At 40.8% G+C, this 12,360-nt stretch overlaps 1 protein-coding gene across 1 annotated transcript in view; it reads left to right on the forward strand.

Moving 5' to 3' along the window:
• The window catches only part of LOC311138811 (sodium channel protein type 8 subunit alpha-like), a gene marked incomplete at both ends in the record, with an annotated part of 79,236 nt that overhangs the window by 61,159 nt on the left and 5,717 nt on the right, over positions 1-12,360 (forward strand). The window contains 2 exons of the mRNA XM_084173624.1: positions 10,559-10,622; positions 10,820-10,961. Of these exons, the coding sequence (XP_084029750.1) occupies positions 10,559-10,622; positions 10,820-10,961 (206 nt within the window). The remainder of the gene's footprint in view (positions 1-10,558; positions 10,623-10,819; positions 10,962-12,360) is intronic.

Below are 12,360 nucleotides of genomic sequence, written 5' to 3' on the forward strand. Positions count from 1 at the left end.
TACAGTAAAATACTGTGAAATACAAACCCCTTCCCTCAATTAATTTCATTAATTCATTCACTCATTACGATTACGGTAGCGTTTACTTTTTTACAGTATAATACAGTCAATTCTACGGTATTGTACTGTGTGTCATTACATAGTGCTTTCTTACATACTGTATTTCGATTACAGTAGGTGTACTGCAATATGAAATACAGAAATGTACTTGCCACTGAGCTGCCTGTAAGTTATTGTCAAATTCACTCCTTCACCTTTACAGTGTAGTAAGCCCCCTGTGGAAGAGCAAGGCACTGGCGAAATGATGTCACTCAACTGTCTGAAAAGGACAAAGGATAACTCTGACCACACAGATATCCTATTCTGGAGCATTTGAACAGCTACAGTGCCTTCAGAAAGTATTCATACGCCTTGACTTTTCCACATTTTGTTGTGTTACAGCCTGAATTCAAATGGATTAAAAGTGAAACATGTTTTTAGAAAGTTTTACACATTTATTGAAAATGAAATACAGAAATATCTAATTTACATAAGTATTCACACCCTTGAGTCAATACATGTTAGAAACTTTGGCAGCGATTACAGCTGTGAGTCTTTCTGGGTAAGTCTCTAAGAGCTTTGCACACCTGGATTGTACAATATTTGCCCATTATTATTTTCAAAATTCTTCAAGCTCTGTCAAATTGGTCGTTGATCATTGCTAGACAACCATTTTCAAGTCTTGCCATAGAATTTCAAGCAGATTTAAGTGAAAACTGTAACTCGGCGATGCAGGAACATTCACTGTCTTCTTGGCAAGCAACTGCAGTGTAGATGTGGCCTTGTGTTTTAGGCTATTGTCTTGCTGAAAGTTGAATTCCTATCCCAGTGTCTGGTCGAAAGCAGACTGAACAAGGTTTTCCTCTAGGATTTTGTCTGTGCTTAATTACATTCCGTTTATTTTTTATCCTGAAAAATTCCCACGTCCTTAGTGATTACAAGCATACCCATAACATGATGCAGCCACCACTATGCTTTAAAATATGGAGAGTGGTACTCAGTAATGTGTTATATTGGATTTGCCCCAAACATAACACTTTGTACTCAGGAAAAAAGGGAATTGCTTTGCCACATTTTTCTTGTTGCAAACAGGATGCATGTTATTCTGTAAAGGATTCCTTCTTTTCACTCTGTCAATTAGGTTAGTATAAAATAAATAGGTCATTTAGTTTTTTTTTTTTTACATGATTATATGCTACTACTGTAAATTGATAAATATACACAGGAATCGAACTGTTATAAAGTAAAAACAGCCACAGCCTTTCCAAATTCCCCTGACAGTCAAAGGTAGGCTAAAACAAATGTAATTTTCACTATGCTATGATAAGGGAGTGAACATTATTTATATTAAGGGTTGGATGGCCCTCCTTTCAGCAAAATATATTTTACCTAAACCGTCACTTAATGCTTGAAAAAAAGAAGTGACCCTCCCCTATACCCAAAATAATAATTTAAACATCAAGTGGATAGCAGAGAACATCCTTACTTTTTACCCTCACTTCTTGGACAGACCAGAGCCTTATATATGCTGTTTTTGAAATTGTTCTACTTCCAGTATAGCCCAAATCAAATAAAAGCCCCAAATGAGTTCGCCCCATTAGTTTGCACTATATAGATCAATGTTTTTTTTGTGATTATATTATTATATCAGCCCCTTTTCAATGCAACAAACCAAAACAAATCTAGCTTTGCAAGATTGAGTCTATGATTTTGTTGCAGGCAGAGCCAGAGCCCAATGTAGTAGAATTCGATTGGTGGGGTAGCCCACGAGCGGTCTTTCAATCACCCGAGAGTAAATGTGCTTTTCAAATCAGTTCAGATCAGAGCACAGAGCCGCATGTGTGCACATTTGTTGATATTCTTTGCTAGTTAGCGAGTTATAACCCAGTTATAGATAAGTATATGTCAGCAATGGGGAATTACTACTTCCTACAAGAGCACAAAACGTGTAGGCTACATTTCAAGCTGTCTTTGAAAAGCCAGTCAGGTAAAAAGCTTATGTCTTAATTAAACGGGCAGTGTTGCATTTTGAGACAGGCTTGAATATGCAAATAAGCCAATATGCAGAGGTTTAGCCTGTATGGTAATAATAATTAATTGTATTTGTAAAGTGGTTTCTTGCATCATACAACACAGTACAATGCAATTTACAGTCACCTATTTGGCCCATGGTGTTACAGACCAAGTAAAAAATCATTAATTAATGTCAAGCCCTTCATAATGTAAAAACGTTTTTTAAAAGGCTCATGCAATGTAGGCCTGCATTGAACACCACATATAGGCTACCGTAGGATAGATCATAGAAATCAAAAGCTATTTCCATATGAAAATGTTATGGAATTGCTGGTAGGTCTACATTATGCTCAAATAGCCACAATAGCATATTGGCTACTGTCTAAAACTGTAAGGGGACAGCCTCAGTGTTCACTGTAAACACGCACCGGAAATCACACAAAATTCTCACAATATTCATTTTTCCGCTCACAAGACCAAAAATCTGCTCAGTGCCCAAACATTTAAGGGAACATTGGTCATAGCGCGTAAAATTAGAAAGCAAATGTAGCAGTTTATAAAGAACTTAGCGAGCCTCGTTCTTTCTAGCTTGCTTTCTAGCCTTATATTTAAATTGATAAAATAGTTTCCCTCATCAATCTACACACAATAGCCCATAATGACAAAGCAAAAACAGTTTTTTAGAACTTTTTGTAAATTTATTAAAAACAAAAAACGGAAATATTACATTTACATAAGTATTCAGACCCTTTACTCAGTACTTTGTTGAAGCACCTTTGGCAGCAATTACAGCCTTGAGTCTTCTTGGGTATGACGCTACAAGCTTAGCACACCTATATTTGGGGAGTTTCTCCCATTCTTCTCTGCAGATCCTCTCAAGCTCTGTCAGGAAGGATAGAGAGCGTTTTTCAGGTCTCTCCAGGGATGTTCGATCGGGTTCAAGTCCGGGCTCTGGCTGGGCCACTCAAGGACATTCAGAGACTTGTCCCAAAGCCACTCCTGCGTTGCCTTGGCTGTGTGCTTACGGTCATTGTCCTGTTGGAAGGTGAACCTTCACCCCAGTCTGAGGTCCTGAGTGCTCTGGAGAAGGTTTTCATCAAGGATCTCTCTGTACTTTGCTCCATTCATCTTTCCCTCAATCCTGACTAGTCTCCCAGTCCCTGCCACTGAAAAACATCCCCACAGCATGATGCTGCCACCACCATGCTTCACCGTAGGGATGGTGCCAGGTTTCGTCCAGACGTGAAGCTTGGCATTCAGGCCAAAGAGTTCAATCTTGGTTTCAACAGACCAGAGAATCTTGTTCCTCATGGTCTGAGAATCTTTAGGTGCCTTTTGGCAAACTCCAAGCGGGCTGTCATGTGCCTTTTACTGAGGAGTGGCTTCCGTCTGGCCACTCTACCATAAAGGCCTGGTTGGTGGAGTGCTGCAGAGATGGTTGTCCTTCTGGAATGTTCTCCCATCTCCACAGAGGAACTCTGGAGCTCTGTCAGAGTGACCATCGGGTTCTTGGTCACCTCCCTGACGAAGGCCCTTCTCCCCGATTGCTCAGTTTGGCCAGGCGGCCAGCTGTAGGGAGGTTCCAAACTTCTTCCATTTAAGAATGATGGAGGCCACTGTGTTCTTGGGGACCTTCAAAGCTGCAGAAATGTTTTGGTACCCTTTCACAGATCTGTGCCTCGACACAATCCTGTCTCGGAGCTGCGAGACCTCATGGCTTGGTTTTTGCTTTGACATGCACTGTCAACTGTGGGACCTTATATAGACAGGTGTTTGCCTTTCCAAATCATGTCCAATCAATTGAATTTACCACAGGTGGACTCCAATCACGTTGTAGAAACAGCTCAAGGATGATCAATGGAAACAGGATGCACCTGAGCTCAATTTTGAGTCTCATAGCAAAGGGTCTGAATATTTATGTAAAAATGTATTTCTGTTTATTTTTTTTATTTTTTACCCCCCTTTTCGTGATATCCAATTGCAATCCAATTACGATCTTGTCTCATCGCTGCAACTCGCAAAGGTCGAGTCACGCGTCCTCCGAAACATGACCCGTCAAGCCGCGCTGCTTCTTAACACCTACTCGCTTAACCCTGCCACACCAATGTGTCGGAGGAAACACTGTTCAACTGACGACCGAAGTCAGCTTGCAGGCACCCGGCCCGCCACAAGTAGTCGCTAGAGTGCGATGAGCCAACTAAAGCCCCTGGCCAAACCCGGACGACGCTGGGCCAATTGCACACCGCCCTATGGGACTCCCGGTCACTGCCGGTTGTGACACAGCCTGGGCTGTAGTGACACCGCAACATTGCGATGCAGTGCCTTAGACCGCTGCGCCACTCGGGAGGCTATGGTTTTTATTTGTAATACATTTGCAAAAATTTCTAAAAAACTGTTTTCTCTTTGTCATTATGGGGTATTGTGTGTAGATTGATGATGATTTAAAAAAAATGTAATCCATTTTAGAATAAGGCTATAAAAAGATCAAAGTGGAAAAAGTCAAAGGTCTGAATACTTTCCGAATGCACTGTATAGCAGCCTATAGCCTAATTTCGTCTGTCAAACAGGTAGGCTACCTCTTATTTCTTAAATAGGAAGAAATAGGCTCTAACACAAAGCCCTCTTGTTGTTATTAAAGTCGAATTAAAATGAAGACATTGAAATGAATTATGCCTACTTGAATTTGCCTACTTTCAGCACCATGAGCTTTCTATTTCCGATTGATTGTGTCGCAATTATTGCTTCAAGTTTCAGCACCACAATGTAAGTTACTCGAATCTGGCTTATTGTGAGGTCATTAACTCTGATAAATACATCATGGGCAAGAAGCATATTGTTTTTATTCAAATCAATTACAGTGGGGAAAAAAAGTATTTAGTCAGCCACCAATTGTGCAAGTTCTCCCACTTAAAAAGATGAGAGAGGCCTGTAATTTTCATCATAGGTGCACGTCAACTATGACAGACAAAATTAGAAGAAAAAAAATCCAGAAAATCACATTGTAGGATTTTTAATGAATTTATTTGCAAATTATGGTGGAAAATAAGTATTTGGTCAATAACAAAAGTTTCTCAATACTTTGTTATATACCCTTTGTTGGCAATGACACAGGTCAAACGTTTTCTGTAAGTCTTCACAAGGTTTTCACACACTGTTGCTGGTATTTTGGCCCATTCCTCCATGCAGATCTCCTCTAGAGCAGTGATGTTTTGGGGCTGTCGCTGGGCAACACGGACTTACAACTCCCTCCAAAGATTTTCTATGGGGTTGAGATCTGGAGACTTGCTAGGCCACTCCAGGACCTTGAAATGCTTCTTACGAAGCCACTCCTTCGTTGCCCGGGCGGTGTGTTTGGGATCATTGTCATGCTGAAAGACCCAGCCACGTTTCATCTTCAATGCCCTTGCTGATGGAAGGAGGTTTTCACTCAAAATCTCACGATACATGGCCCCATTCATTCTTTCCTTTACACGGATCAGTCGTCCTGGTCCCTTTGCAGAAAAACAGCCCCAAAGCATGATGTTTCCACCCCATGCTTCACAGCAGGTATGGTGTTCTTTGGATGCAACTCAGCATTCTTTGTCCTCCAAACATGACGAGTTGAGTTTTTACCAAAAAGTTATATTTTGGTTTCATCTGACCATATGACATACTCCCAATCCTCTTCTGGATTATCCAAATGCACTCTAGCAAACTTCAGACGGGCCTGGACATGTACTGGCTTAAGCAGGGGGACACGTCTGGCACTGCAGGATTTGAGTCCCTGGTGGCGTAGTGTGTTACTGATGGTAGGCTTTGTTACTATGGTCCCAGCTCTCTGCAGGTCATTCACTAGGTCCCCCCGTGTGGTTCTGGGATTTTTGCTCACCGTTCTTGTGATCATTTTGACCCCACGGGGTGAGATCTTGCGTGGAGCCCCAGATCGAGGGAGATTATCAGTGGTCTTGTATGTCTTCCATTTCCTAATAATTGCTCCCACAGTTGATTTCTTCAAACCAAGCTGCTTACCTATTGCAGATTCAGTCTTCCCAGCCTGGTGCAGGTCTACAATTTTGTTTCTGGTGTCCTTTGACAGCTCTTTGGTCTTGGCCATAGTGGAGTTTGGAGTGTGACTGTTTGAGGTTGTGGACAGGTGTCTTTTATACTGATAACAAGTTCAAACAGGTGCCATTAATACAGGTAACGAGTGGAGGACAGAGGAGCCTCTTAAAGAAGAAGTTACAGGTCTGTGAGAGCCAGAAATCTTGCTTGTTTGTAGGTGACCAAATACTTATTTTCCACCATAATTTGCAAATAAATTCATTAAAAATCCTACAATGTGATTTTCTGGAAAAAAAATTCTCAATTTGTCTGTCATAGTTGACGTGTACCTCTGATGAAAATTACAGGCCTCTCTCATCTTTTTAAGTGGGAGAACTTGCACAATTGGTGGCTGACTAAATACTTTTTTCCCCACTGTATAGTAGTAGCAAGCTATTAAAGTTGACCTCCAGTCCTCCTTCTCATCTTCGCACTCTCCTTCTCAAACTGAACAGAACATAGGCTATAGGCTAGTCTGCGCGGAAGATATAACATTTGTGGGACTAAGCCTAATCAAAAATTATTTTCTGAATAATTATTTGACTCTCCTCCTGAACTGCCACTCTAGGCTTACACAGAACAGGGTTGGTTAGGCAGCACAAAAAAAGGTTTTGATCAGCAAGAGCAGAGCAGGCCTGGGCTCAGGGTTAGAATATCCATTGCAGTGTGTAATGCAGCCTAGTTTTATTTACACCATCCCAGCAGCTATCTTATCTGTGCTTCTCCGAGCATGCACTTCGTAGCCTATAGGCTATGGATCATTTGATAAAGACCTCACTAAATAGCCTATAAGCACACTTGATATTGCGCGCCCAGCAGAGAATTAAAGATGAGGGTCGGCATCGGACACACATCGATATATAGACTAATAAGCAACTAATATTAAAACACTGAGAAATATTGAAATTTCATAATTTACAAATTGCATGACCCACCCCTGGACTAGATTAAAAAAAAAAAACGAAACCCTCCCCTTGACTGAAATTGAAAAAGCATGACCCTCCCCCATTTTCCTCCAGGTACCCATTCTGTAAATTTCGATCCATCCCTAACCTCATAATATTTTACAAGTCAGCCAACAGTGTTTCATAGGCCTACATTTAAACTAGGCTACATCAGCGAAATAGTGTGGCGACTTTCAGAGAATTAAATTGCAGCAAATACAACAATAATTTATTTTTAAATAGCATTTATGGTTGGAACGGGAATACACGAGATAACCGAGAGGAGCAAGGGGTTGCAATTTTCTCGGAAAGGAACATTTTTACATTTTCTGGAAAATATTCAACCCTAATGTCTTGAGTCAATAAGTATTCAATCCATTTGTTATGTAAATATTCAGGAGTAAAGTTGTGCTTAACAAGTCACATAATAAGTTGCATGGACTCTGTATTCAATAATAGTGTTTAACATGATTTTTGAATGACTACCTCATCTCTGTACCCCACACATACAATTATCTGTAAGGTCCCTCAGTCGAGCAGTGAATTCAACCACAAAGGCAAGGGAGGTTTCCAATGTCTCGCAAAGAAGCGCATCTATTGGTTAATGGGTAAAAAAAAAAGCAGACATTGAATATCCCTTTGAGCATGGTGACGTTATTAATTACACTTTGGATGGTGTATGAATACACACAGTCACTACAAAGAAACAGGCGTCCTTCCTAACTTAGTTGCTGGAGAGGAAGGAAACTGCTCAGGAATTTCACAATGAGGCCAATGGTGACTTTAAAACAGTTACAAAGTTTAATAGCTTTGATAGGAGAAAACTGAGGATGGATCAACAACATTGTATTTACTCCACAATACTAACCTAAATGAAAGAGTGAAAAGAAGGAAGCCTGTACAGAATAAATAATATTCCAAAACATGTATCCTGTTTGCAATAAGGCACTAAAGTAAAACTGCAAAGAATGTGGCAAAGAAATAAAACATTGGTCCTGAATACAAAGTGTTATGTTTGGGACAAATTCAACACAACACATCACTGAGTATCACTCTTCATATTTTCAATCATGGTGGTGGCTGCATCATGTTATGGATATGCTTGTCATTGGCAAGGGATAGAGCTAACACAGGCAAAATCCTAGAGGAAAACCTGGTTCAGTCTGCTTTCCAACAGACACTGGGAGACAAATTCACCTTTCAGCAGAAGAATAACCTAAAACATATGGCCAAATATACACTGGAGTTGCTTACCAAGACAACATTGAATGTTCCTGAGTGGCCTAATTACAGTTATGGCTTAAATCGGTTTGAAAATCAAAATCTAATCTAATCAAATGTTATTTGTCACATTCACCGAATACAACAGTTGTAGACCTTACTGTGAAATGATTACTTACAAGCCCTTAACCAACAATGCAGTTTTAAGAAAATAGAGTTAAGAAAACAAAGTAAAAAATATATACATACTTATGTAAATGAGATATTCCTGTATTTCATTTTCAATAAATTTGCAAACATTTCTAAAAACATGTTTTCACTTTGTCATTATAGGGTATTTTGTGTAAATTGGTGACAAAAAAACATATATTTAATCAATTTTAATTCAGGCTGTAACACAACAAAATGTGGAATAAGTCAAGGGGTATGAATACTTTATGAAGGCACTGTATGTACATGACTAGACAGAAATACATTTGTTTGTACATGTCTGGGTTAGATGAAAGACCATTCAGTATACAGTATATCATGAATGATGGTGAGTCCACTGCACATCGTAAATAAACACAGTCCCACATTCCACATAACCATACAGTGAGGGAAAAAAAGTATTTGATCCCCTGCTGATTTTGTACGTTTGCCCACTGACAAAGAAATGATCAGTCTATAATTTTAATGGTAGGTTTATTTGAACAGTGAGAGACAGAATAACAACAAAAAAATCCAGAAAAACACATGTAAAAAATGTTATAAATTGATTTGCATTTTAATGAGGGAAATAACTAATGACCCCCTCTGCAAAACATGACTTAGTACTTGGTGGCAAAACCCTTGTTGGCAATCACAGAGGTCAGACATTTCTTGTAGTTGGCCACCAGGTTTGCACACATCTCAGGAGGGATTTTGTCCCACTCCTCTTTGCAGATTTTCTCCAAGTCATTAAGGTTTCGACACTGACGTTTGGCAACTCGAACCTTCAGCTCCCTCCACAGATTTTCTATGGGATTAAGATCTGGAGACTGGCTAGGCCACTCCAGGACCTTAATGTGCTTCTTCTTGAGCCACTCTTGAGCCACTCCTTTGTTGTGTTTTGGGTCATTGTCATGCTGGAATACCCATCCACAACCCATTTTCAATGCCCTGGCTGAGGGAAGGAGGTTCTCACCCAAGATTTGACGGTACATGGCCCCGTCCAATGTTCCCTTTGATGCGGTGAAGTTGTCCTGTCCCCTTAGCAGAAAAACACCCCCAAAGCATAATGTTTCCACCTCCATGTTTGACGGTGGGGATGGTGTTCTTGGGGTCATAGGCAGCATTCCTCCTCCTCCAAACACGGAAAGTTGAGTTGATTTTGGTCTCATCTGACCACAACACTTTCACCCAGTTCTCCTCTGAATCATTCAGATGTTCATTGGCAAACTTCAGACGGCCCTGTATATGTGCTTTCTTGAGCAGGGGGACCCTGCGGGCGCTGCAGGATTTCAGTCCTTCACAGCGTAGTGTGTTACCAATTGTTTTCTTGGTGACTATGGTCCCAGATGCCTTGAGATCATTGACAAGATCCTCCCGTGTAGTTCTGGGCTGATTCCTCACCATTCTCATGATCATTGCAACTCCACGAGGTGAAATCTTGCATGGAGCCCCAGGCCGAGGGAGATTGACAGTTCTTTTGTGTTTCTTCCATTTGCGAATAATCGCACCAACTGTTGTCACCTTCTCACCAAGCTGCTTGGCGATGGTCTTGTAGCCCATTCCAGCCTTGTGTAGGTCTACAATCTTGTCCCTGACATCCTTGGAGAGCTCTTTGGTCTTGGCCATGGTGGAGAGTTTGGAATCTGATTGATTGTTTGCTTCTGTGGACAGGTGTCTTTTATACAGGTAACAAGCTGAGATTAGGAGCACTCCCTTTAAGAGTGTGCTCCTAATCTCAGCTTGTTACCTGTATAAAAGACACCTGGGAGCCAGAAATCTTTCTGATTGAGAGGGGGTCAAATACTTATTTCCCTCATTAAAATGCAAATCAATTTATAACATTTTTGACATGCGTTTTTCTGGATTTTTGTTGTTGTTATTCTGTCTCTCACTGTTCAAATAAACCTACCATTAAAATTATAGACTGATAATTTCTTTGTCAGTGGGCAAACGTACAAAATCAGCAGGGGATCAAATACTTTTTTCCCTCACTGTAAGAGCCTGAATCAGTCTAAATATCTGAGTCAGACGAAGATAAAGACATATTGACATGTCCTTAACTTTTTCAGCCAACTTCTACTTCATCCCTGGGCAGCTGGATGCTCTACTGTGTGGAAACAGCTCAGACTCAGGGTGAGTCTCATGCTCTATTACTGCAAAATAAAACTTCCAGTAGGTTGGAATAGCCACCATACAAGGGAACAACTGAGAGTATAATCCTAACATAACTTTAACGCAAATCATGCATTGATGTCAATGGGAGATTTACTTGAAAATCATGACTCCCCTTCTCCTTCCCCTCCCTGTATTCCTCCCTCCCTTCCTCCCAGGCGGTGCCCTGAGGGCTACACGTGTATGAAGGCCGGGAGAAACCCAAACTATGGATACACCAGCTTCGACAGCTTCGGCTGGGCCTTCCTCACTCTCTTCCGCCTCATGACCCAAGACTTCTGGGAGAACCTCTACATGCTGGTAAGGCCAAGCTCGTCATAGACAGGGAAAATGAATACTGGAATAACTCCTGCTTGTGATGGCGGAAGCAGTGTAATTCAATGTGGGCGGCTTATATGAGCAGCCAGAGAGCATTGAAACCAAACCGATAGATTGAGACAGCTCTATCTTGTTACTTTGCGCTGGGAACTGACTGTCAGTTCTGCAGTACTGTCGTTTAACCTTTTACTGCAGTGGGCTAAATCATGGTCACACAGTGTTACTTGGTAGTCTTAAACAAATCTACTTTGAAACAAAAGTATACACCTCACACACATGGTTATGGGCTTGTCAGATATAGAGTTGAAATGTATTCAATGTTGAGTTCGCATCCCAATATTACACTTTACATACATCACAGAAGACAAAAAAAAAGTTTAATATAGAAACACCTGATTTTAGGAAAAAAACTAAAACAACACAACAACAACAACATAATATTCCACCCATGAGGCCACTAGGTCATTTGACTGCAGAAAAGCGCTACTGGCTAATTGGGTCATTAAGGCTGGTATTTCTGCCCTGTCTACAACATGGAAAGAAACCACATCATCATACTTGACAGTGAATCAGCAAATAGCCTCTCAGCATTTTCTCTCTCTTGGTTTCTTTGCCGTCAAATTGTGGGTCACTGACTGCTTCATGTCAAGGACTGGTCTGTCTGTTGATGAGAGGCTGTATGGATTCTACAGTATCTCAGAGTTTTTGGTCGTAATCTATGTCCCAGCTGCAGATGAGAGAGATTCTGTTTTAACTTTGACTGGAAGAGATTGAGAGAACTCAAGATGTTGTTGAGTATTGTCTAACGTAAGTGTGTGTTAAAATAAAGAGGGCTCTATTTTTGGCTGGCATTAAGTAAGAGCAATTGTTAAATGCACGCTCGTTGGCAATTTCAACATGTTAAAGCCGGCGCTGTGCTATTTACCAACCCTTGCGCCAAGATTGGTCATTTACCTGTCTTATATGAGCTCGCTTGCGCTGAGGTGGCAATATCTGAGGTTTGTCCTTAAAAACGTGCACCAAAGTGTCAATTTCAGGCAGAGCTGGTGGGGATATTTAAGACCAATTAAAAGCTGGTCTTAGCAATAATTTGTTTGGTTATGGCATGGATTTTGACAGCGTAAGCGCAGCCGTAAACCTTGCATAGCCTCCCCTCCTCTCAATGAAGGCTGTTTTTTTTGTCCTGCCCAAAGCATTCTCCAAGTAGTAAAGACTATCGATAAAGGGTTTCACTTGTGAGACCGCCTTCTTAATCACCAAAGCTTTATTAAAATATTAAGTTTGGGAGCATTAAAACAGTGAGCGAACATCCCCTTTTTTACCGGTATCTATTTAATGTACATTATTGTAGCCAGCTCCTGTTATTATTTTGGATGTGCGT

The sequence above is a fragment of the Coregonus lavaretus genome (assembly GCF_964263955.1).
Source record: "Coregonus lavaretus genome assembly, chromosome: 12".
Classification (NCBI taxonomy): Eukaryota; Metazoa; Chordata; class Actinopteri; order Salmoniformes; family Salmonidae; genus Coregonus; species Coregonus lavaretus.